Below are 26681 nucleotides of genomic sequence, written 5' to 3'. Positions count from 1 at the left end.
TTCCTCCAACTGTTTATTACTAGCAGCCAAATGCGCAATTAAATTAACTATTCCTTCTTCTTGTATTTTCTTCATATCGTTAATAATAATTAAACAAATCAAAAACACCGACATATTCTACCAAAGCAATTTCTATGTAGAAAAACCTTTCAAGAATTGACAGCTGATTATCAATTATTGCAGGTAATCTGCCATAAGTGGTAGACTAATTTTGTGGATTTATTGCTAATTACTGCATATGTGAACGTACTTTTACTCTTTTGGTGTGCAATCAGCTGTTAATTACCGGAAATATTTTTTAATTTCTCTCGCGATGTGGCAGCACCTTTTCCGTAGCAAGGAAAAATGGTAAGAGCTGAATTCAAAAGTTGACCGCGCATTCGTTTCAAAATGGCCAATCCTGCAAGAAGTGAAGTTAATGAATTAACAAATGAACAAAATAACTTAAATGATGTTGCACTGAACAATTTAGAGATATCAAATGAATCGATGCATAAAAATAATAGTGATGATAAGAGTGCCAATACCACAAAGGCTGAAGAGAACAAAATGAAAGATGCAGGTACAAACAATGGGCCAACTGCTAAAACAACAACAACAGCAGCTGTGTCAACTGAACCTGCGACTAAATATGATGAAGCCAGCTGTCCAGAGAACGTTCAGCTGAGTGTGGGGAAGACCATGCGCGAATACCCGTTCAAATACAAGAAAACCAATAATGGGTGAGTTCGTCTTACCAAATACAAGAAAATGGTATACTTATAACTTCAACGCTTTACAGCAATATATTGACTGTTTATCATACGGTGAAAGAAGGAAATACATGGAACACCATACCTATAACTGCATGTAGCTTCGGTGAGCATTGCACACTCATGGTTGCTATCGATGAGCGGTAGGTACAACTGCTGTTCATAAACATCGTGTTTTAATTTTAGCTTTTCCTTATTACAGTGGAAATATTTTCGGTTTCGACATGTTACACAAACGCTACTGGCAGATAACTGCAGTTATAGCAAAAGCTTGTGTTATAACGCCTTGGTTGGAATTTAACGCATATCTCGTAGGCACAAAATTGGGTCAATTGTTCCTCTTAGACTTAGGTAATTGCATTAAGGTATTTCTTTTATAAATTATAAATATAAATACAATTATATTTCTTGCAGATAAATCTGTTGTGAAAAAGGCGCTACCTTTGGCCAAGGTACCAATTAAAGCCATATCATTTCTGGGACACCCTTTACAAAATCACCGTCTAGTGCTCGTGCAAGCCGGTCACGAAGCAGTACTTATTAATTTGAAAAAATTCACAGTATTACATAAATTAAAATTCGATGATGCGAAAGCTAAATTGAAATTTGCCTGTTATTTGCCACGCACAGAGCAAATTTTCACTTTGCTAAAGAATAACTGCATTAATGTGTGGTCAAAAGTCACCTTAAAGTCCTTGCGTATCTTTAATCCTATAAAAATGCGCGATCGTAAACTACACATGAAAGGTACTGCAGCTTTAACATCAGATATTGCTATTTGTGATGATTATGAAACTATAGGCAACGTTTATCCGGACTCGAAAAAAGTTGATGATTCTAAAGGTTTAGTTATTGGCTTTTGTTACCATTCCGGAAACGGTTTAATATGCCTTTCTACACTAGACAAATATTTATTGATAATCAACATGTACACTTTTGAGTTGCAACACATTTGCCGATTGCGCGATACTGTTATAGGCGAATGTGTCTTTCTGCCACATGCCAAGGACATACTCATATGTGGGGTGACGAACGATTTTGGACAGGTGGTGATTATAGATTGTCGCAAAAAGGATAGCAAATTAAGAATACAGGCGGGACAGGCAGAGCATCTTACAGTATCGAATGATGGCAAACTATTAACGATAATTAATCGCAATGGAGTGGTTAACATTTGGTCTGTTGCTAAAATTTACGAATCGCTTAAATCGCAAGAAGAATGCGTGCAGCTATTACAGGTTGCTTTCAAGCAGAATTGCCCAATACCAATTGGCCCAGCGGAAAATGCGAAAGCCGCACGTGCAGCAGAAAGGAGATGCATCGATAAAGATGTTAGAAAATTGCTCTCCCGTGATCGACTGTTGAACATACTGCACGAATATCGTTGGTTCCCACTGAAATATCGCACGCTAATATGGTGCGCACTGCTGCAATTGCCTTATAATCGGCGCGCATTTCACAACCTCTTAAAATTGGGCATACCGCCAATGGTGAAACAACGTGCGCAACACCTAAAGATGCGCAATGAAACACTGAAGCGTGCACTGGTGCGCGTATGGTCCTGCTTGGCGCGTTGGTGTCCGGTTTTTGCGCATAGCAAATTTTTGCCCGAACTAATATTTCCATTCGTTAAGTTACTGCCACGCAACGCGCTTGTCGTTTTCGAGATTTGTGCCACGCTAATAATGAATCATTTTCAATTGTGTTTCGAATTTCATCCCTTGGAACCCAATAACTATTTAGGGTTGTGTGAGAATATTTTGCAGCACTACGCGCCTGAACTGTGCACATTTTATGCAAGCATGCACGTGGGACCGGAGCACTACGCATGGCCGCTACTATATACATGCTTCTCCGAGGTATTTCTCGAAAAGCAATGGCTCTATTTGTGGGACAACATATTGGGAGCAGCTTCGTATTTTCCCATTTTCATTGCTGTGTCATTCAATATGCAAATGTGCGAGGAAACTATGTACTTGACGGACAAGCCAACGATAGTCGACTGCTTTCGCGGGCCATGCACATTGGACGCATGCATGGTGGTGAAAAATGCGTGTGTGTTGATGGCCAAATGCCCGCCAACCTTGCATCCAAAGCGCTACATGAAAGAGTTTGTAGGCTTGCCAAGAAATGTGTATCCGAAATTCTTGAATTATCCGCGTGAATGGCTGGCCAAACACGAGGAAGATATAGAAGCTGTACAAAAGGAACAACGCACCATTGATGCGCGCATACGACAATTGGAATTGGAAGAAATCAAACTGATGCAGCGACTAGAGAGTGGCTTGCGCAATGAGGAGCATGCGAATCAAATGAAAAGTGAGTGCTGATTTGGGCGTGAACTTAAATTTTTATGGATATTTTATGAATATTTTTATTATTTTATTCCAGAAATGGAAAAGCTGTACCAGGACTCACTCAAACGAGAGGAGGAACGTTTAGCTTGTCAGCGCAAAGTGTTGATGCTGTACCAAAAAGAAGTGCGCAACCGCAAAGCTGAAGTAGCGGCTCAAATGCAGGAGTCGGAGCAACGTCAGCAAGCGCTAAAAATGGAAAAAGATCTGGAACTGCTAATGCAGAGTATAGAGTGTGAAGTAAGTGTATTTTTTTTTTCGTATAAAATATTTATAAGCATACAAATATGCTGCTTTACCTTCATATTCAGCGTACACGCAACGATGCTGATTTGCTTATCGCCGAGGAGGAGATACGCAATCAAGATATAGAATTATATCTGCAAAAGTGTTTAAAAGCGCCACGGCACTCTTCACTGCGCGTCAAATATCACGACGATATGCTGAGATTATGCGAGGAACGTCGCTTACTTAAGCAGCAACTGCATGAGGTGATAAGATTATAGAAAAAAATCGAGAATCGAGAACTAACTTTTTAGCAACTTTTTTTTTTCAGATATCAAACTTGGAAAAACCAGCACTGAATGCGCCCAGCTCAGCCGACAAGTCCAAGTTAGACACTATAGAGGAGAAAATCGAAGAAATACAGCGGGAATTCAATGAAATACTCAATAGTAAATGACAGCCATTAGTGCACGGGCACAAATTTCGACATGATCTCATCAAGTGGTGTATAGTATAGCGTAAAAATAGATTTTTTACATTTAGTTATAAGCTTTATAATGCCAGATATTGTCATAAGAGTTAAGATTTATATGCGTTCATGAAACAGTTGCGAATGAAATGAACTTTTCAACGACGAGCACGTTTTTTCTGATCAAGTACAGATCAGACACATGCGCCTAACAGAACACGGCAGTCGGTTCTACGTAAACGGAATGACCTGGCAATTATATCCGGCCAAGGACTGTCTATGCTGCTGCATCCCCGTATATGTATAGTGAATGTTCATGCTGTTACAACAACAACGCGGCTAATAATTACTGCGAGTATTGAGCCTACAATACCCTACCAATATTATGCCTACCTGCCTTATATTTGAGCAAGTACCTTTTCTTCAGTTCTTGCCGAAATAGTGTATTGATAGAAAAAATACATGTAGCACTAGCGTATCACCCATATGGCAAATATGCCGAAAATGCAAAACGTACATTCTTTTACAATTGTATACCTGCCAATGTATACTCTAATCTGAGCAAGGGCATTATCATAGCATAGTAATTATACAGGGTGTGATTGAAAAGTAATGAGCCTTATTTTTTTAAGCAGTTTTATTAAACCTTTTGGCTTATACAACTAATATTCTTCAAAATAGGACCCTTGAGCGTCAATACACCGCTGGTAGCGGTCCTTCCACTGCAGGGAACATTTTTTAAATTCATCCGCCGGAATCGCGTTCAATTCGGCTGTCACAGTTTTTTGGCTCGTGTGCCTCTCCGCACTCTCTCTCTCTTGCCCTCAGGATCGTACTCAAAGCACCAGGTTTCATCTCCTGTGATACAATTGTCTAAAGTATTATCCTGTTCGTCACTTTCCAATACTTCACGACTCTTTTCCGCACGCAATTGCTTTTGTTCATCAGTCAAAACCTTTGGAACCTATTTGGCACACACTTTGCGCATTTCAAGTGTTCCGGTCACGATTTCCCGCACATTGTAATAAGTTAAATTTAACTCTGCACTGATCTCACGTAGACTAGCGCGACGGTCATTGTTCAAAAATTCACGAACCCGGTTCACATCTTCGTCTGTTTGCGTCGTCGAAGGCCTTCCAGATCGCTGTTCGTCTTCGACGTCCTCCCGGCCTTCCTTGAACGACTTATGCCACCGTTTTACCTGGGCACTGGACAGAGATTGGTCCCCGTAAGCGTCCTTGAGTAGCCCAATGGTTTCGGTGCTCGTTTTGTTTGGCTTTACGCAAAATTGATCGAGTAACGTTGCTCCAACGATCTCTGCATTTTCGCCACTGCAAAATCATAACACACTTTTAAAACAGCTTTCACGCGCGGAGCGATGTTGACTGCACCGCTGTTGCCAGCGAATTGGGACCGGTTTCTGATGGAAGGTCCAACGATCATTTTCCCCCCAATACCCGATTCGGTTGATCGCTTGGCAGACGCTCCGCGCGGGAAGGCTCATTACTTTTCAATCAAACCCTGTAGTTAAAATATGCCCATGTAAATGTGCGCCTTTCCACGTGTATTACCTTAGTGCAAATAGTTGATTAAAATATAACGACAAACAGTTATTTAATATGAAATGTCATATGGTCTAGTTAGTTTTATGTATGTGAATTTATTTCCTAAATAATTTAGTATTATTAGTAAATTTTTACTGTTCAATCATTATGTCTATTGCCTACGAATAAAAAACCTTATAGTCAACGCACTTTGTGCTAATACAACTCCCAGAAATTCATTCTAGTTTTTTCAGAAAATTGCGCGTTTCATAAACACTTTAACTGTTTGTTAAAAACTCCACTTTGATGTGGCTACAGGTAAAACAACATTTATTTCTTCTCCACTCTATAGGTGATTGGCTGCATTAGTGATGGTTGTCCGCCAGCTGGCACCACCATTGTGGGTATATTCATTACCAGATGCAGCGTTGAAGGTGGTATTTGCACCTGCGCCGGTACACTTTGTAATTTGCCTGCAAATAAGCACACAAATAAAATATAATTTAAAAAAAATTTGTTTCACCGCAAACAACCGATAACCAACCGTTTGTTGATTGCAGAAACTGCTGTTGCTGACTTTTGCCCAACTCCTCCTCCAGATGTTTGATGTGCGAGCGCAACTTTTCGTTTTCAGCCTGCAATTCGCTGTTGCGACGTCGCAGATCCTTGTGTTCATTGCGCATTTTATTGCGATAACGTGTCGCTGCCGCACGTCTACGCACTATAGAATCCTCGTCATATTTGCCTGCGCATGTGGCTGCGCCGCGCACACGTCGACTGTTGCCCTTTATCGGTTGTAATGGCGCAGCCGCGTGGTGCGTCTTGTTGCTAAGACTCAATATTGCTTTCAAACGTTCTTTGATAGGCAGTTGGGAGGTGGGCGTAAGACTGGCACTGCTCGGCTCGTGTGCCGGTTGTGACGGCATTTGCTGACTCTGTGCCGTTGTGGCGGCCGCGGAGATACGCGTGGTGGCAAGTTGTGTGGCGGGAGTTTTTGTGGCTAATGGTGGCAGTGGCGTTGCATTTACGGATTTTTTCGCAGTCGCGCTTATTGTAGTGGTTGCACTTGTAGTTGCGCTAACTGTTGGCGCCGGTGCCAACTTTGGCATTATGAAAGGCTTAACGGTTTGTATCGGTATCGCGCTGGTCGCTAAGCTACCTAGCGGTTTGGCCTCTAAATTACTACCCAGCATTTTGTTGCCACTATTTCCTGGGAAAGTTAGAGTTATTATCTGCGGCTGTACCAACTGTATGGCTGTTGTTGGTAGTTGTACATATGGCAGGCATGGTTCGCTCAAAACGTCAGCTGCTGGCTTCTCGGCAATCGTGCGATACTTGTAAAACTTGCCATACTCTCCCGCAGATGTTGTCGAACTGTTTGAATTCTGCCGCGACGTGCCAATTTTGTAAGTATTAGCTGCCGCGTTAAGCAGCTCATCAACGATCGGCACGTCCAGCGTCACGGTTGTTGAGGAGGGGCTCTCCAGTGGTTTGGAGAGCATTTCACAACTCTCTATCGCCTCCAGTGGGGGATACACTTGGGGCGTGTGTAAGGAATTCTCATCGGCGTGCGCTTCTACAGAGTCAAGTTGCCGCACTGGAGTCTGCCCATTATTTTGCTCGCAGGCTCGACGAAAAGTCTCCTCAAAGGGATTTACATGGCGTAGATCTTCAAAGAGTCCAACTTCTTCGCAATTGCGTATGAGGCGGGTGGGTGTTGGCGTCTGGTCAGCTGTGTGGCGATTTCAAAAACTGCTTTAGTTATGCATTTTTTAGCGCGAATTTACGTAATTTTCCCTCACTGTTCGCTATCAAGTACTTACAGCCAGCAAAAAGATTTTCGGATTTCTGATCATTCAGGCTCAAATCCAACATCATGTCATGCTTCTTCTCACGTTCACAATCGCTGCCACAATCGAACACCTTATTGCCAGACAACTCCATTTTCTTGCTAGCCGATGACGTCCTAAACGAGTTGCAAGTTGTGTGTTTTTCCTTTATTTCCTTGTGGAATTTCCTGCAAAAATTGCTGCTTTGTTTTTATTCACTTTTTATTATTGTTTTCTTTTTACAATGTTTTCTCAGTTAGTGACGCTAAAAATTTTCAACAAAAGTATTCGGTTCGTACAATATTTTGTACAGCTATTTGTGGGTAATCAGGTAATCGGTTTCTTAATATTAGTTTCTCTGAAGCCCACTTCTCAACTTCATGTCAACGTGTTCACGAAAAAACTGAGATTGTGTTGGTGATATACGAAAAAAGTCAACGCAGCCAACGCTCACGTTACTTTGGGCCGGCTGATTGGACGATTGTGTGAATACGTGTGAAATGAGCAAGTCGAACGCCCGATGGCGTGACTACCGAAGTTATGGTGCTCGCACTCACCAAAGTAAACGTACCCACGTATCAGCTGACAAGATGGAACTAAGAGAGCCCGAATTTTGCTTCGGATGGACAAACCTTATAATTTATTATCCTTGATTCTTATACTACAAGAAACAATCTACCAAAATTTGCTATGATGCGTCATAGAATTGGCTTTGGTTTCCAATAGAGTAACTTCGTGTCTAGCAACAGCACTTTTCGAAGACTTCAATATAAGGGTTTGGAAATGGTAATTTTTTGATTAGATATACATAAATGTAATGTTGCTAGAGAAAGGCTTAAATATAGAGTTGTAGTGTTCCGTAAGTAGTGCCGACGGTAGAAAAATCATTCATTAACACAACAAAAAATGTATCAAAAATGAAAAGGGAACCCTGTAGCTGTAAGAGAACCCAGCACAGTATTTATTAGATTTGTGGAATTGATCTGTTTTGTAGCGTTGTATGAGAGCCAAAGGTTAGCGATCTTTGCTGTGTGTTTTTTGGGTCATTATCTTGTTGGAACTAAAACGTTTTTGATAGAGCAAAGATTTTCGGCACGTTGTTTCAAATTCCTTCTTAAAATGTTCAAAGCACTAGAGCACACAAATCCCTTAGTACAGAGACCACGATTTTCCATGTGGAGCTCTTCGCCATAATGGAAACAGTGGAAATCATATCCAAAAGAGTGTTCGAGAAATTAAAAATTAAAATACTTTCAGACAGCCAATCTGTTCTCAAAGCCTGGAATACCTTCACATTCAAGTCAAAAGCCCTAATAGAGTGTAACAATGCACTCAACAAACGAGAAGGCGAACTTTTATACAAAAAAAGGGGCAGACCAACCCCATTTGTCGGCTTTAACAAAATTAATATAAAAGAGGAGATCAAAAAATGGATCCAAACTAAAGTCAGGGAACGGCACAAGCGGCCTTAATCACTCCAAAAAGCTTTTGAACTTCAACGCCAACCGAGCAAAAATCTGCTCTAACCCTAGATAAAAAGGGCCTCAGATTACTCTGTGGAGCATTTACAGGTCACTTTACCTGTAATAAACATATAAGGGGACAGAGATACCTGTAAAATTTCGAAAATATTTTTTTTTCATAAAATGTTAATATAATCCTTTAATGTCAAAAAATTTTAAGAACGTAAATTTAAGTATTCTTTATACAATATTATACTATAGATCGTCAACCGTGACGACTCTAATCTTTGCGTTCGAGCGCTGGGAGAGGTATAGTTACGTTGCCGACTTTAGACGCGTCCAAACTATATTTTTCGAATTGGCTAACACGATAACTCGAAAAGTTATTGACCGATCTCCCTGAAATTTTGAACACATAATTTTTATTATATAGCCTTCTATGTGTTTAAAATTTTCGAAAATTTTTCGAAAAAATAATTTTTTCGAAACAAAAATAGTAGGAAAATTCGCCGCAAAATTAATTTTTTTTTTAAGCATTTTATTCCGCGAATTTTTTTTTCCATTTATTGTTAATTCATATAGAAATTATGACATTAATAAACAAAATAATTTTTTTTTGTTTTTGTATTCAGGTCACTTTACCTGTAATAAACATAAACAAGGGCCGATGCTACAATGCCCGCCGATTGAGAAGCCCCACCATTCGCCATTTTAAATGATTCAAATAAAAAAAAATTTATATTATTTTAATGTATAAATAAACTTTATGCCAATTTTGGAAAAAATATATTGGCTTCTTCATTTTAAATAATTTTTATGAAAATCAGGGAAAATATGGCCGTTTACAGGTATCTGTCCCCTTAATACAATAGGGTTATATGAAGGGTTAACTTGCATGACATGTGGTTTCAGCAAGACGGTGCCACATGCCACACAGCATGCGTAACAATGGACTTGTTGGGAGGCGAGTTCGATGAACATTTTATTTCACGTTCGGGACCTGTCAATTGGCCACCCAGCCTTTAAATTATTTTTTGTGGGGCTATGTTAAAGCTCATGTCTATTCAGACAAGCCTGCTTCAATTAACGCATTGGAAGACAACATTAAACCATTTATATGTGAGATACCGGCCGAAACATTGGAAAGAGTATGCCAAAATTGGACTAAGCGGATGGACCATTTGGAGCGCAGTCGCGGTCAACATTTGCATGAAACAATCTTCAAACATTAAATTATATGGACTGTGCTATCGATTTAAATAAAAATTTCATGCATTTTTCTGAATTTGACGTAAGTTTTTTTGAAAAACTTTCCTATAGCTCTTAAAAAATCACCCTTTAGTACAAGATTATGCAGATTCTGCTGTGATGAAGAGGAGTCTATGGAACACTTAATCACCAACTGTGAGGCATTAGGCCATAGGAGACATAGAGTCCTGGGCTCGTACCTAATAGAGGAGGAAGACCTACAATTGCTCTCTCCTAAGGAGCTGGTTCGATTCCTCGGTATACTAAATAATTATAAATAAGTAATTAGGGCGCACAATACATCAATCTGGTCGCAGTGCATAAAGGCTTTAGCCTAACCCTACAACCCTTACCGAATATTTTACAAGACTTACAGCATTATTGAAATAAGACAACGCTTGCTTTACTTAACAAATCTTTGATTTTATTGTTTCTTCTCTATCTAATTATGGTATAATTATATGTACGTGTTATAACTATTCACTTATCAACTAGCTGTTAAACATCCTTCACTTGTTTCCTAGAAAACGAACAAAAAAAAAACAAAAAACAATGCAGTAAGCAGTTGTAAATTCATACTAATTTTTACGCTCTTCAATATTCGATATTGAATTGTATTATTTAATGCTTTCGCTACTTCTCATTCATTCTTAATATACGATGCAATTTACAATTAATTCATGCTTAGATTTCTAAACATTTTCTGCTGCTAAAAGTATCAGTTTTTTTTTGTTTGTTTGTTTGTTTGACATTTGTTACTTTAGTGCTTTTAAAATATTGTGACATTAAATTTCATTTAAGTTAAAACCGGCATCTCATTATTGTATATTTAGTGTGAATTCTTGTATATTTCCGATTAATTAGTTTATATATATACTGGATACAAAAAAAAAAAAAAAAATATATATTTACAAAAGTTATATTATAAAAATGTATGTATGTATGTATGTTTGTGATGTTCTTAGTGTGACTGTTATAGCATTAATTAAAGTTAAAAATTCAATTCAATGTCAATGGCAACACATAATTTATAGAGGTACTAAGAGGCTTATTAAATACTTTAAATGTTTACTCAAACATGATTAACACAGCAGATAGCCCGCGTGCAGAAGAACTAACACAAATTCACAAATTAAATGGCGGCTTTCATTAACTTTATTTGTGTTTTTTTGTAAGGGTCTTAAAAAAGACTATGATGAACATATCCGTTTACACTACTACTTAATTATTATGGTACTATTTAAATTAGTTTATGCTTATATCTGTGCAACTAGTCGATTAGATAAAAAAAAATGGATTAAAGCAAATTGGTACATTCCAAAAACAACATAAAATTCTTCCAACTGCAATACACTGAAAAGTAGTTTGAATATACAATTAAATGCTCAACGCAACCACATATTTTTCATATGTAAAAAAAAAAAAAAAACGTATATAAAAAAAATTATATAAAAGAAAAATTATATAAAAAAAAAATTATATAAAACAAAATTATATAAAAAAAAATTATTGTATATAAAAAAAAAATTATATAAAAAAAAAAATTATACAAAACCAATATTTTAGAAAATTGTTAACCTTCTTTAAAAACATCTCTAGAGTGGCTTGCATGCAATTTCTATACAATTATAGATTACTTATGAAATAACATGATTTTTAGGTCAGACATTTTTATATAGCGACAACGGACTTGGCTTACGGATATCTGTAACCACGTAATTTGTGCTAAACCTAAAATTTCTTTACAATTTTAATGTACTCGTGCAGCTGTGCGATTAAACTATTTTATATACGTGTTGGTATACATTTCAGTTTTTTTACAGATAAGTGAGTTATGTTTCAGATTGGGTTTATGGGCTACACTTTAATGCAATTACGGTGAGCTATTTTTGATTACATAATCAAGTATCTCGGTGGCTTAAATTAATGCTGACTGGCAATTTGTGAAATGCACTAAATAATAACATTTTGTTGGCTTTAGTTTTTAACATACATACATAATTGATTTTTTTGAATTTAGGATCAGTAAAATAAGCTAAACTCAATCAAAAAACGCATTGGATTTGGTGAAGCGTAAAAATTACAATATTTAGTAAATTATACTACTGTTAAATCGCACAGCCTCCGTCATATGCCTCAGGAATTACTGATGATTTTGCAGCAATGAATGCGAAATATCTTTTCTCCTTACATCTCTTACAACACAGTTTATTGTCCACCAACTAATGTTCACTTTCCGTCGATTACTCTATTACTTTTTAATCAAATAAATTTGTAAAAAAAAAATTAATGAAAATCTGGTAGTGCACTTTACACAAGGCGAATCTATTAAAGGAGGTGTTGGTAAATCAGCTTAGTTGTTTTTTTTTCGCCGTGTCCATGTGGCCGTCAGCTCAGCATGAAACAAGGCGAATTGATTATTTGTTTTCTAATTTCTCAATACTTTGCTTTCACAATCAAACGTACAGAACAGTGCTGTTGATCTAGTGCCACCACCTTTAACGAATTCGTCTTGACTTTACACCATTATTTGAACTTAAAAACTAAAAACATAAACAAACTCAGCAGAGACATGACGACGATGTAAATGAAATATTTAAACAATTCCTGCGGCATATTTGTTGCCACAATGTTTTCGGTATTGTTTCTGTTGTTGTTTAGCGCCGCTTCGTGTGCCATTTCTAAGCAGTTTTTGATCTCATCATTGACTTGACACCAAACGCTACCGCGCTGCTTGCTCAGTTGAATCTGGCACACTGGCCTCCTCTCACTTCTTCGACGACAAATAGTTCATGTACTTGACAGTTTGACGTGCATTGCGCACCAGTTCGCTGTTATCATTTTTCGCGTTTCGTGCATTGCTGTCGGGCTGATCGTGCACGCTATGCGTATCTTCCCAGCGATCTTGCTGTTGTTGCGCATGTCGGCCAAAGTTGCGATTACGTTGACGCCTATCAAATGTGCTCGACGCTTCGCTGGCCAAGCTGCTCTGGCTACTATAACGCGCGTTAAAATTACGTGTGCGCTGCTGGTGTTGTTGATTTTGCCTATGCATTGAAGGACTCTGACTGCGACGATAGGACGAAGCATTATTAGCACCATCATCTGCGTCTGCATCGTCAAAGTGGCGTGATTTGCTTGGACGTGGTAGAGTGCGTGCACGCGATGAACTGCGACTATTCGATTCGGGCCCGTTGGAGCGGTATGATGAGTTCTCATCGTGGTATGAGTTGTTCATTACGTTGTTGCGTGATTGACGCCACGAGTTGCTATGTATGTTGTTGTCTTTTTGTTGTTGCTTTTGGAAGCGCGGCGGTTTGTCATAGTTGTGACGATTATTGAAATGGTGATTGCCACGGCGGTAATTGTTGCCGCGCTCATAGTTACTGATATAGGAGCGCTCACTGCGATCATCTGCATGCTGCGACTGCCGATCCCAGTTCGAATTTGCGATAGAATTGAAATTACTACCACTACGCTCCATCTTCTCCTGTGAGTGTCGTAAACGATCGTTGATGCTGTACAAACGAATGCTGCCACCGTCGCTCCGCACACTGTGATCATCATCGAAACTGGCACTGTAGCGACGTTGTTGGTTATGCTGTGGCTTATCGCCGCTTTGGAACTCGTTTTCACGATTGAAACGCGGCGCACGCCAGCGAGGTAGTGGTTTGGTTTGATCCTGCTCTTCACGCTGTTGTTTTTGTTGCTCATCATGTGCGCCCTCCCTATGAGCAAAATAAGTAAAATGTAATATTTCGCAAAGCAAATAATCATAGCGCAAACTAGCAGCAAAAAGTAACAGTTGGAGTGACAGCAGCAAAGCAATAAAGGAATTGAAATTAGAAGAAATTTAACAAAAGAATCTTAAAATCATTTTCCACAGTGGATTTCACTCACAAAATGCAAGAAAATTACGTGTTTGGACATTTTATGTAAGGAATAGGGACGTGGCAGAGCGCTGTGAAAAAGGAGGAGGTGAAAATCGCCAAAATTGACTGACTCTGACTCCGCACTTTACTTTTTATACTAAAAACAAAATAGTCAGCTGTCACTAAACAAAGTATCAAGAACGCCCCAAACGCTCGCTACATGTGAACCTAACAGGGAGAAGAGAGAGGACAGCGACGGGTTGCCTCCTGATGTCCCCTCTTTAACATCTTCACAACGTAGCACAGATGCTCCCTGTAATGGAGCACAACAATAAACTGCTCAGCAAGCAGTTCTTGTTGGGGTGCTACCGCAGGTTTCACCCATGCAGAGACCTGCTTGAGCCAGAGTCGCCTCCCAGGCACGTCAGGAGACACCTCCTCAATTACGTCGACGAGATGCAGGACAAAACGAACATACATCTACTGCACTAGACAGTGTTTAGACAGACAATAAACGACATTCATCGGGAGTCCATCACCACCTTCCTAAGCTCCCGACCACCGAATGCCGTAATCGGAGTCCAACCATCACCTACAGCAGATGAAGAGCTCCAGCTTCCCCGTGAGACCCGCGTAACACTGCCACAATTATGTTCTGGTTATTGTAGCAGGTTAAATTCCTAATTATCCAGAATTGACCCCGACATACGAAACATATGTCCGGCATGTGAAGGCCCCCCGCAAGACACTAACCACCTTTTCACATGCCCCTTAAAACCTACTCATCTAACACCCCTCTCCCTCTGGACCCAACCTGTCGAAACAGCAAGTTTCCTGCGCCTACCTTTAGATGAGATGAAGACGACCGGTAGATATACACTATACCGGCAGGGCTTGTATTACTGCTATAACAACAGAAAGCTGAAGCCCAACACTTAAAAAGCTTACTAGTGGATATTTCAACCGAACCGAAAAATCTGTGGGTAGTTTGGATGTGTCCGAACTCATGAAACTAATGCATGGCTTAATAGACGAAAAGCTGCAGGACAAAGCCACAAAAGTCTAAGATTGACGACCTGTCGGAGGAAGTTAATGCGTTAGCAGTAGAAAAAAAGACACTGAAGGAAGAAATAAATAAAATAAAAACAGAGAAGGCGAATAACCGGAAAGAGCTTCAGAGGTTTGACGAAAAACTCAACACCTTTAACTTGAATTACTAAACTTTGTTGGGAAAGGTTTGGCATAGAAACATGATCCATTTGTAGTGCAAGAGTGCTGTATAAGGATTCTTATTAATGCTATGTTTTTATTTTTGTAAAATAAAGCAATTGACTAGAACAAAAAAAAAATATTATTGAAAATCATTATTTTTTCGGGCCTCTGACTACCCCTAACCCCTTGAGCACTCATTAAGTCTGAATAATAATATTTTGTGCGTACTGTAGTTTTAGTCATTTTTACATTTTATAACAAAACTTTTAGTAATTTTTACATTTTATAAAAAAAACTTTTTAACCTGAAACCTTTAAATTAAAAATGAAGAAAAATGCGCCATCGTCTGCTTATTTTAAATTATTTCGACTAACACTGACTAACTGTTATAGTCGAACGTTCTATTAGTTATAAGCACCCATTGCATATATAATATATAATTAGTCTCCTACAGTACCAGGCACAACAAAGCGTCAGAAGAGCACACACTTAACATCACCACTACCCAACTACAATCGAAATTAAGTTTTTTTTTGTTTTCTCGCGCCTTCGCCTTGGCCAAAAAAAACTTTACCATTCCCACCTGCGAAGCAATCAACAAAACAGCAACTGTCAACATTGCACCACACAGCTCGCGGTCAAACATCTCCTCCAATGCCTGGTACTCCACAGAATTAGATAATTCCCCTTAAACAATCACAACCCAATCAACCTACCGAAAACTCCCACAACTCAAAACATCAATGCCATGTGTAACTACATTCGAGCCATCAACGTTAAGATATAATCTCCTATTTTTACATTATCGACACAGACAATAGCCCTGGTATCTAGCGCTCTAACCTAACTATCTAGCGCTATAATCTAAAAATAAAAATGAATTATCTCTTGAAAATACAGAATATAAGAACTCACTAACTAATCATCGTGCAAAGGGATTAAAATTAGTTACTTTGTAACGTTTACCTGTATTTTTTCTTACCCTTCATAGCCATCGTGTGCTTGGTGTTTAAGCGGACGTGGTGAATTGCGTGGTTTTTGCGAACGCCTAGCATTGCGGCTCAAGCTATCATCGTCATTGTACCGACTATTACCGCTGGCACTCAATTTGCCGCGTCCATTGCTCAAGCGGCCTTGTACTTCATTTTCAGCCCCACCATCTGCACCATCTTTACCATCCTTTAAGTCTTGTTCGTAGCTGTTAAAATCATTGCCAAATTCACTTTCATAGAGCGAATCTTCGCACACCTGTTCACTCCATTTCTTTGTTGATGGTTGTGATTCGTATGAATCATTTGCTGTATTTTCACTACCACCATTTTCATATACACCGCTTGCTTGCGCCTCGTTTGGAGCACTGCAATTTTGATCTTGCGGTGAATAGTTATTTAAGGTAGTCAACGATTGTTGTGTCTGTAGTTGCAATGGTGTTATGGGTTGCTGCTGCTGCTGCTGCAACAACTGCAACTGCTGCGGTGATTGTTGTGCCATCACTGGCATATACACTGGTAGGGCGGCTTGCGGTGACGCACCAGCATTGATATTGTTATTGCCGTCGTCTTCAACATCTTGAACCAAATATTTCGTGTACATCTGTTCTAACTGTGCCCCCAAATTAGTAAAATTACTATAGTATAGATCGAGCGTCATCAGGAGTAACGCCTTAACGGTCGCACTAAGCGTGGGTTGCTCAATTAAATTACGCCTTATGTGGTAGAGAAGTTGTGTCAATTCGTTTTTATGTTTAACCCGAATTATATCACCGTTTAGGGTGATTTGTGATAGTATCAATTTGGCCAATCTCACATCGATGGGTTCCAATGCGCTAACTTCGCGTATGAGTAGGGATAGCAAAGATTCGCCTAAGATAGTTATAGGCGATTGATCGGCCAGGCGTACACGGTTGTAATATTCACCCAATAATGTGATGGAATTGTACAGCCGTTCTTTATCGTGGACGCGGTATGTATCGGCATTCAGGTAATTCGTCTCGAGCACCTTTAGCATCGCACTACGTATTTTGATGTCTTTCATTGCCAATTGGTCAAAGTTATGCGACGAGAAGAGCATAGCAAATTTCAATGCCATTTCGCCATCGCCGAGAGCTTTGCCATTAATATAGTCCATGCATTCACTGGGAATGAAAAGAAAAAGTAAAATTAATGCATATCCTATTGTAAAACTAAATAAAAAAAAAAAATCAGGAAATAATAAAATATGTTAATTTTCCGCGGAAAAGGCCCAGACCTAACATATAAACGGCAATAGTTTTATTGCATTTACCTCTTTTTCAGTTAGTACTTACTTTAAAAAGACAGCTGATAAAATTTCATAATATTCTATTCATTAGTTCGTGAGTTATTGTGCTAAGAGTGGCGCTATTTTTGTTATTTTCAAAACAATGGATAAAATAAAATCGTGTTTTAATTTCCAATAAAACGATTGTTTGCAAAATTCAAACATGGTCGTAGAGACACCGATGATGCACGACGTAGTGGACATTCAAATGAGGCTATAACACCAGAAAACATCAAAAAAATCGCGCACCACAACATCCTTTTGAGTGATCGAAAAGTGAAGTTACGTGAGTTCAATAACATCGTAAAGATATTTAGAGTACAGAAAGTGTTGGATTTATATTGCATGGGCAATTTGATTATGAAAAAGTTCTGTTGTTGTTGTCGTTGTAGCAGCAACTTTGCTCTGTCAGTGTAGTGTAACCACAGGTCCTCTTCGGCTAGCTCATCTAACGGTAGGCCCAGGAAACTAGCTGTTTCGACAGGTTGGGTCAGAGGGAGAGGGGTGTTAGATGAGTTGGTTTTAGGGGGCATGTGAAGAGCTGGTTAGTGTTGTGCGGGGTACGTTCACATGCCGGACATGTGTTAGGAATGTCGGGGTCGATTCTGGATATGTAGGAGTTTAACCTGCTGCAGTATCCAGAACGTAGTTGTGCCAGTGTTATACGAGTCTCACGGGGAAGCTGGAGCTCTTCTGGTTGGACTCCGATTACGGCATTCACAGGACGGGAGTTCATGAAGGTGGTGACGGTCTCCCGGTGGATGTCGTTTATTGACTGTCTAAATACTGTTCGGTCCAGTAGGTTGCAGTCAGTTTTGTCCTGGATTTCGTCAGCGTAGTCTAAAAGGTGTCTCCTGACGTGCCTGGGAGGCGGCTCAGGCTCAAGCAGGTGTCTGCAGGGGTGAAACCTGCGGTAACATCCAAGCAGGAACTGCTTGCTGAGCAGTTTGTTATGCTCCATTACAGGGAGCATTTGTGCCTCTTTACGCAGGTGTTGAATGGGGGACATCAGGAGGCAACCGGTCGCTGTCCGAATGGCGGTATTTTGACATGTCAGTAGCTTTACCCACTGCGTGTCACTAATTCCAGGCGACCAGACAGGCGCAGCATAGTTCAGAACCGGCCGACCAATTGCTTAAATGTCGAAAGTTCAACAGTTCTTTGTCTTTACCCCAAGTGCTGCCGGCAAGCGATTTGAGGACCTTGTTGCGATTTTGGACTTTAGTGGCAATTGCGGTTGTGTGCGCAAAGAAGGAGTGCAAGCTGTCAAAGGTTACACCCAAAATTTTGGGGTTGTTTACCGTTGGAATTGGTGTGTCGTCGACTTTTACCTTAAGGGACAGCTTGACCTCCTTTGTCCAGGTGGTAAAGAGGGTCGTTGTGGACTTGGTGGGGGAAAGTTGGAGATTCCTCGCAGTGAAAAAGCGAGAAAGGTCGGTGAGGTAGTTGTTCACTTTGGAATACAGGCCATCAATGTCATTGCCCGACGCCATTATCGTGCAGCCGTCAGCGTATGAGATCAGGGAAGCTCCCGCTGGTGGTTGGGGGAGCTTCGAGAAGTAGAAGTTGAACAGCAAGGGAGAAAGGACACCACCCTGCGGTACACCTTGCTTAATCTTCCTCTGCTTTGATGTTTGATCTCGAAAAATCACTGGCGAGTGCCGACCGCTCAGGTAGTTTGCGGACTACCTCTTCAGCCCTGGCGGGAGTGTCGACTGATAAATATCATCTAGTAGCGTGGAATGGCTGACTGTGTCGAAAGCCTTCTTCAGGTCCAAAGCTACTAGGACAGTCCTCTCGCAGGGGCGGTTTTGGTTAAGCCCGTTGTTTATTTGCGCGTTTATGGCGGTGAGTGCAGTGGTGGTGCTATGCACTCGTAAAAAAATACGGTACACTAGACAGGGCTAGTATACTGGGGCGGCAGCCCTTGGTCGGGAAAGAAAACCCGAGTCATTCCGGTAACGTAGAACCGGCTGCCATGGGACTATGCACTCGTCGGAAACCGTGCTGATGTGGGGCTGGGGCCAGGTGTTTCGTGAAGAGTGGGAGTAGGAGGGCTTCAAGTGTCTTCACTACTGGGGAAAGGAGAGTTATCGGCCGATAAGATTCCCATTGGTTGGCGGGTTTCCCAGGTTTCAGTAGTTTGACCACTCTCCCTGCTTTGCACTTGTCAGGGATGATGAGAGTGGCCAGGGACAGATTGAAGACCCTTGTGAGGAATCCTACTCCCAGAGGTCCCAGATGCTTCAGCATCAGCGCGTTTAGTCCGTCAGGGCCAATTGCTTTTGATAATTTCGATTTATTGATGGCCCCCTGAACCTCATCACCGGAGAAAGTAAGTGGCGCACTGTCGTTCGTCAGTTTGTGCAGCCTTCTGGTAGCACGACGTTTGGTTCTGTCGATCGGAGGATGCAGTATAAAAAGCCGGCTAAAATAGCTCGCGCATCTCTTCGGGTCCGACGAAGTGCAACCGTTGAAGGTGATAGCCACCTTGTCGTTGTGCTTTGTCGGGTTCGACAGGGGCCTAACGGTGGGCCAGAGCTTACTCACCCCGGAGGTGAGGTTACAGGTCTTCAGGTGCTCAACCCATTTAGTCCATTCCCATGGCAGCCAGTTCTACGTTACCGGAATGTTTCCGGTTTTTCCCGACCAAGGGCTGCCGCCCCAGTATACTAGCCCTGTCTAGTGAACCGTGATTATCACCCTCCCATTCTCTGCTTCGAAAGGAATTTCTTAATGAAAATCCCTTCTAGACGGACGGATCTAAAATGGTCACCGGTGTAAGATCAGGGTTATATTGCGAAGAGCTTTATATCAGTGAATCCTTGAAACTACCGGATCAGAGTAGTGTTTTTCAAGCGGAAATAAACGCTATTCATGAAGCCTTAAAATGGTTAGAGATAAACAGAATATTATCAACCGATATCTGCATTCTATCAGACAGCCAAGCTGCCCTACGGGCACTGGATGCATTCCAAATATGTAACATCAAGGAGTGTCTTACATTCTCGCCAATCTCTTAATGAGATGGCCAAACAATATCGTATTATCTTATGCTGGGTTCCAGGCCACAGAAATATACCAGGGAACTGTAGGGCTGACCAACTTGCAAGAGAAGGTACCTGTATGCCAAACATAAGTAATTTTATGGGGGTACCTCTCTCTGTACTCAGTTCTGTAAATCAAAGATGGATTAGTGCCAATACCTAGGCAAACAAGGGCAAAAATTGAATTTACCTTTGTCCAAGAGTATTATAAATTTGAGTAGACTTCAAATTAGGACCTTAGAAAGGGAAATTAGCTCAGCCCCTGCGGCTCACAACGGACCTATTTCGTGGTCTAAGTGGCATCGCTGTCTCTATGTGCGATGCGGCTTCCAAACGTAACCTAACATGAATTGAACTTCGAATTGACCAACATTCGCGTACCCTGCGTAACTGTCGAGTATACCCCGATCCGCAATCGGGGTCGTGTCCGATGGAAGACAACCAACTCTGCACGCCTTCATTGATTGCTTGAAATTACTTGAATATATCGGTCTCAATGTCCCTAACAGAGTCTTGCGCATCTTCCCGTCGTTTTATATTATTTCGGCTAGAGTAAATTGTGTTCAAGCTCCGATATGGGCTCTTATTAAATTTAATAAAATCTCATAAATGTTAAGTATTGAAGTTTCTATTAATAGGCATTCATTCATTTAAACGTTTAATTGAATTTGTGTATTCATTGCGTGTTTTCTTCTTTTTTCCCTATTAACTTTATTGTAGTCTGTACGATTTTTTTTAAGTATCTCCGCAAATTTATGTACTCTATTTTGTGCAATTGTAATAGCATAGACTTAATAAATTTTAAAATTGACATTGAATATATACAGCCATGGTCATATAAATGGCACATTTATGCCCGAATTCTGTAAGCAGTCTCAAGTCACTAATTGAGACTTTTCGTGGTGAAATTTGATTTTGAGACTAGTTGCAATTCAGTAAGCAATCTCACGTCATTAGTCTAAAAAAAAAGTCATTAATTAGTGATCTACTTCTGAGCAGCTCACAAAACGAAAAATAATTATTTTATACAATATATACAGTAGGTTCTGTTTTTATGCGGCTTTTTTTTTATGCGGTTTTGAAATAGTGCGGTTTTTTTTTTAAATTACAAAATGCATGTCGACCTATCGGGAATTGTACATATAAACAAGATTCTAAACCAGCTCAGCAAAAACTCATCACAGATTACATCAGAAATGCTAACCCTACAAGTATGGAACCGCCTGCATAACTTTCTAGATCAGACGTGTACATTTCCTAAAGTGACGAAAGTGATTTTACGCCAAATCCTAAACGAACGCGCAACATGTGGGTATTGTCTGATTCTATTTCTGACTTAAATTTATTTTTCGATTCTGACGTTTCTTAAATAAAGATATAATTTTCAAAAATACAATATTTCGTTTATGCGATTTTATTTAATTATTTCAGATTTATGCGGTTTTAGCATTTGAAACGTATCTATAGTTTTACTATAGAACTGGTAGCTTTTTTTAGGCTGTTTCTTGCGGAACGTATCTACCGCATAAAAACAGAACCTACTGTATTGCAAAAAAAGCGTGTATTTATTGACGTTTTAGAAATATGCGTAGACGGATTCCGGCAAGTTTATGCAGCACGGAAGACAAATTCCTTCTGGAAGAAGACGTTTTCAGTTTTTTTAGATTCCCGAAATCCTTCTGCTAGGAACTTATTCAAGATCTCAAACCACTTGACAAGTTTGAGCGGAATTCCCAGCTCGTTCATTTCAACGGAATGTATATAGAGATGCAATTCAAAATTTATCGATTATTAATTTTGTTTGTCTCAATTGAATTGTTGATAAACCGATTCAGGTAAAAGGTTTATAAAACAGAAATTAAAAACGTTATTTTGTATGAGCTTAGTAATATTCATATTCTTTATGTTTTTGATGAAGAATTTCGCTTGATAAATGAGTTTAAAAAATTCCATTACATATGGAATCGATAAGTGAATTTTCGCTCAACTTTTTGACTATCTCTAGCCGATACGTGCCATCAGCTGACTGTCTCTATTTATTTTCACCATGATATTTGGTGAAATTCTTGTGACTTTCCCTTACTGAATAGCAAAATCGTCTTAAGTCACAAAAAGAGTCACTAATTTATAATCTCAATTTTAGTGACTTGAGATGAGATTCGCTTACAGAATTCGGGCATTAGACTTTGAAAGCAAAGAGTTGGTTATGTTTTGAAATAATTATTTTTATTGGGGAAAAAAGCAACATAAAAAATAAAAAAAACTTCTTTACTTCCACTTTAAAACAAAAAAATGGTCAAAAAGAATTTCAGTTGTGATTTAATTTACGAGAAGTTTGATAATTCACGAAACCTCCAGGACACATAAATAGCACATCCTAAAAAATTCCAAATAAAAGCAAAAATAGTAAACAAATCAGATAATTAAGTAATAATATTGTTTTACCAGATTAGTATTTTGTACTATATCCACCGTTTTTGATTACTTCTTCAAGCCGTCGCTCCATGCTTTCTACAAGTTTGTGGCATCTTTCCTTTGGAATCGAGTACTAAGCCTCCTCAATTGCGGCCCACAAATCATCAAAATATTTAAAATTTTTGTTAGCGATTTTGACCTTAGCGCCATTCCAGAAATTTTCTATTGGATTGAGATCAGGGCTCTGCGCCGGCTAATCCAGTACATTCATTTTTTCTCTTCTGAGCCATTGTTTTTGCTTCACTGTATTTGCAGTATGCTTTGAATCATTGTCCTGCATAAATGTCCAATTTAATGGCATAAACTCAAACAGAAATGGCACCATTTTATTCTGAAGTATATCCAGATACTGAAATCTAACCATTTTACCAACCACGCGAACAATCGGCCCAACACCATGCCAGGAAAAAATTCCCCAAACCATGATGCCTCCGCCGCCCTGTTTAATCGTCGCTTTTGTGAACCTAGGACTTAGTGCTTGATTTATTGGACGACGTACAAAAGTTTTCCCAATCTATTTATTTTGGTTTCGTCGGTCCAAAGTACGTTTCTCCAAAACTGAATAGATTTGTCTTTGTGGGCTTTTGCAAAGGCAAGTTGGTTTTTGATATGTCTTTCTGAGAGGAGTGGCTTTTTTCCTACTTATGTGGCCAAACAGCTGGGTCGCCTTCTTACAAGCTTTCTGTACACCTGCAGACCAGAATCTTGGTCTATTTCAAGCATTATTTGCCGCGCCGACTTAAAAGGATCTGCTTTGCTCTTGCGTATTGTCGCTCTATCCACATTAACATCAGTTTTTCGCGGCTTTGGTTTTCTTTCCGTTTTTTGGCTTAGATAGGATGAATCTTTCTTGACTAAATTAAGAGCATTGTAAACTATTTTTCGAGAGCACATCATCATTTCAGCTATTTCTGCATAGCTTTTTCCGTTTTCACGCATGCACTCAATATAAGAGCTTATTTCTTCGGCTTTCCACGTCGCATTTTTAGTAATTACTTAAAAATTTTATTTAAGAAACAAAAAATGATACTAAAAATCGCTGAAACAATATTAAAGTTTTACTCTCCGCTGCACAAGTTAAAATGTGCTATTTTTGTGTCCACTTCACAACAGCAATAAGCATAAATAAAATAGAACGCAAAAAATTCCATCGAAAAAAAAACAACGATAAATTTCTCGTATAAATGTAAGCTTAATAACGGTAATAAATGTAAACAAAGAAATGTATTTGATCAAAGCAGAGTTCGTACTAAAAATTTAACAGATAAGGTTCACATTTGTGCTATTTATCTGTCCATGGCTGTATGTATTTATAGGCCAACTTGCGACCCAATTTTCTACGGTATGAAGGAATAACAGCGCCAAGGCGAATCTATTAAAGGTGGTGTTGGTAAATCAGCTGGTTTGTTTTTTTTTCTTTCGCTGTGTCCATGTGGCTGTCAGCACAGAACATAAAACAAGACGAATAAATTTTTTGTTTTCTACTTTTCCCAATACTTTGCCGTGACAATCAAACGTACAAAACATTGTTGTTGGTCTAGTGCCACCACCTTTAATAAATGCGCCTTTAACAGCGCCCAACACATTCACTATGTTATCAAAAATTCACTTCCCCTGAAACACGTCTACTCTAAACAGTTATAAAAAAAAAAGAAATATTTGACAGAAGTACTCCGATTTTATAAGGTAATGGTAAAAGTTGGTGTCAACGAGGTACGATTTTTTAATTTTTTTTTCGAATTTTCTACACAAATGTTTAGACATAGAAGCTTGCACACATGTGTATCGAAATCGTTACCAATTACCCAATTGCATGCAATTCAAACGACGAATCTTAATCAAAAAGCTTCTATAATTATTGTGTTTATAAATTTCAAATATCTGAGGTCAATGCACCACTACTGTTCGCTTGCAAAATTAGTCATATTTAGTTGAAAAAATAGAAGCAAACCATTCATAACGAAGAATATACCAAGCGGCACAGATATGGATTCAACCGTTCATATATTCATATGTGTGTGTGTGTGCACATATGCATGCTTGTATGTACATAAACAAGCAATTAAATAAATAATTTTGTATCTTGAACTTCGATTGTGGGCTGCAGAAACAACAACTGCATATCCATATGAACTCACAGCCGTTAAAAGCTCACAATACATTTTGTGGAAGGTCAAGCGGAACATCTAGTTATATTTTTAAAGTTCAGTGACAAGTGAAATAAAAATTATGCACTCTTCAAACTTTTTTGATGTGCGACGAAATGGATACTACGTATATATACATATACTGCACCAAGTTTTTTCCGAATATATAAAATATTTGATCAAATATGTATGTATTTCAATTATGTGACATATTTTTACTACCTACTCATGTAGTACCAACCTAGCACCAAGCTTCTATTGGGTTTCGTGCCTTAAACGATTTTATAACAATGGACTATCGCGAATATGCAACTAACGTCCATAACTACTGTTATCGCATTTTTATGTGTCCCAGAGCGAAAGCTGTGCGGCTGCGGCAAAACGACTGCTTGGACGCGATTCGTTCAAGCGGACTTCACAAAGCACAACTTTAAAGCATTCAGTTATTAAAATCGCATTAGTTACATACGTTAAATAAAGTACTCGTACATATACATATATAGTTCTTATTTGTTGCTTTACAAAAAAAACAAAACACCGAATTGGCAAATGCCTGGCTTGACGTTCGAAATCATTGCCGCGCCGCAAATGCAAATCTACATACTCATACATTTGTACATACTACACACACATGTATATGTACATATATTTTCTTAAAGTCAGTAACGTCAGTCTTTTATGACATGCACACTTACACTGCTTTTACCGTCCACTAAGAGCCTACTTACCATAACATGTTTTCATCGTGCACTAGCGCGCAAAAATCGGAACGGATCGCCTTCATCTTATGATTCATTCTAATTCCGTCGTCCTGCAGATCGAGACCTCGTATCATTTCGATAAGATGATCATATGAGCAAGCGCCTGCTGGCAAATTAAGCGCTGTATTTATATTAGGTGTCTGGAGGAAATTGCAAACATCGCTCAGGTTGCTCACCGCAACTCCAGCACTGGCCCCACCGATGGTAGCACCATCAATTCCAACCGCATTTATGTTGCTACTGACGCCATTTCTGCTAAAATGGCCCGGCGCATTGTTATTGGCCATTGTTGCTAGCAATATTTCCTCTATTGCCTCAACAGCACAATGCTTTCGTAAATGTTGGTCTATCTATTTTCTTACCGCTGTAATATTGAGTATTGTAATGAGACGCGTTGTCCAGTAATTACTGCGTGCCCACTTCCTTCAATTGCTCTAGTCTACAAATTTACACAATTTCTTATTATTTTAGCTTGTGTGCAAGTAAAGCGGTCAACTCTAATATAAATGGCCGAAAGCGAAATAATGCGAATTGAAGCGACGAACAAAGCACCGATACGGGAATACGGGAATACGGGAGCACGGGCAAGCAGCTAGGCCGCAGCGAAGATATCAAGCAAGCAGGCAATACAAATATATGGCCGAAATGGCGCTATTCAAACCAATCTGCCGTGTCAGTGTCCTGACTCCTTCTTCAAACTCTCCGTTCTCAACTTAACCACAAATTATTCAATTACTAAATATGTTTATATACACAATTTCTTGAAAAATAAAAATATCTAATTAGCACTGCGTCTCGTGGAAATGCGTTTTTCGCTCGCGCTTTTTGAAGAAATGAAAAGTTGAAAGGAAATCTTCAAGAAATATGCATAATGAAAGAAAAGTAAAACTGTCAAATAATACCGAATGAATATGGTTGCCACTAAGAAATTTTTTTTCTCCCAAGAGTTATTTCAAAAACCTAGCAAAATTGTTTAGATTTTTTT

The 26681-nt window shown here is 39.3% G+C and overlaps 3 protein-coding genes across 3 annotated transcripts; 1 reads left to right on the top strand and 2 right to left on the bottom strand.

Annotated features, from left to right (window-relative positions):
• The first annotated feature begins 317 nt into the window (after window positions 1–317).
• On the top strand, window positions 318–5579 carry LOC128866301 (TBC1 domain family member 31). Its single transcript, XM_054106910.1, has 7 exons — window positions 318–722; window positions 782–895; window positions 955–1103; window positions 1167–3071; window positions 3144–3346; window positions 3418–3597; window positions 3663–5579. Exons 1-7 carry the CDS (start codon window positions 391–393, stop codon window positions 3786–3788), a joined length of 3009 nt encoding a protein of 1002 aa, XP_053962885.1. The 5' UTR covers window positions 318–390; the 3' UTR covers window positions 3789–5579.
• Window positions 5436–7388, bottom strand: LOC128866302 (cyclic AMP-dependent transcription factor ATF-2). Its single transcript, XM_054106912.1, has 3 exons — window positions 7168–7388; window positions 5889–7076; window positions 5436–5817 (listed from the first exon to the last, which is right to left on the bottom strand). The coding sequence occupies exons 1-3, from the start codon at window positions 7286–7288 to the stop codon at window positions 5675–5677; spliced, it is 1452 nt and encodes a 483-aa protein (XP_053962887.1). The 5' UTR covers window positions 7289–7388; the 3' UTR covers window positions 5436–5674.
• A 5040-nt stretch (window positions 7389–12428) lies between these two features.
• Window positions 12429–26542, bottom strand: LOC128866655 (GATA zinc finger domain-containing protein 14-like). The gene is made up of 3 exons (XM_054107554.1): window positions 25664–26542; window positions 15951–17102; window positions 12429–13612 (listed from the first exon to the last, which is right to left on the bottom strand). The coding sequence occupies exons 1-3, from the start codon at window positions 25981–25983 to the stop codon at window positions 12652–12654; spliced, it is 2433 nt and encodes an 810-aa protein (XP_053963529.1). The 5' UTR covers window positions 25984–26542; the 3' UTR covers window positions 12429–12651.
• Between the last annotated feature and the right edge of the window lie 139 nt (window positions 26543–26681).

Source organism: Anastrepha ludens, chromosome 6 (genome assembly GCF_028408465.1).
Source record: "Anastrepha ludens isolate Willacy chromosome 6, idAnaLude1.1, whole genome shotgun sequence".
Classification (NCBI taxonomy): domain Eukaryota; kingdom Metazoa; phylum Arthropoda; class Insecta; order Diptera; family Tephritidae; genus Anastrepha; species Anastrepha ludens.
The sequence above is the reverse complement of the archived record's forward strand: the minus strand, read 5'-3'. Positions and strand labels throughout refer to the sequence as shown.

Coding starts and splice junctions, on each gene's coding strand:
- LOC128866301 (XM_054106910.1), top strand. CDS start 391: ATGGCCAATCCTGCAAGAAGTGAAGTTAATGAATTAACAAATGAACAA. Junction 723..781: donor TACAAGAAAACCAATAATGG/GTGAGTTCGTCT, acceptor AACGCTTTACAG/CAATATATTGACTGTTTATC. Junction 896..954: donor ATGGTTGCTATCGATGAGCG/GTAGGTACAACT, acceptor TCCTTATTACAG/TGGAAATATTTTCGGTTTCG.
- LOC128866302 (XM_054106912.1), bottom strand. CDS start 7,288: ATGGAGTTGTCTGGCAATAAGGTGTTCGATTGTGGCAGCGATTGTGAA. Junction 7,077..7,167: donor CGAAAATCTTTTTGCTGGCT/GTAAGTACTTGA, acceptor ATCGCCACACAG/CTGACCAGACGCCAACACCC. Junction 5,818..5,888: donor GTTTCTGCAATCAACAAACG/GTTGGTTATCGG, acceptor GCTTATTTGCAG/GCAAATTACAAAGTGTACCG.
- LOC128866655 (XM_054107554.1), bottom strand. CDS start 25,983: ATGGCCAATAACAATGCGCCGGGCCATTTTAGCAGAAATGGCGTCAGT. Junction 17,103..25,663: donor CACGATGAAAACATGTTATG/GTAAGTAGGCTC, acceptor TTTCATTCCCAG/TGAATGCATGGACTATATTA. Junction 13,613..15,950: donor GCACACGATGGCTATGAAGG/GTAAGAAAAAAT, acceptor TTTTGCTCATAG/GGAGGGCGCACATGATGAGC.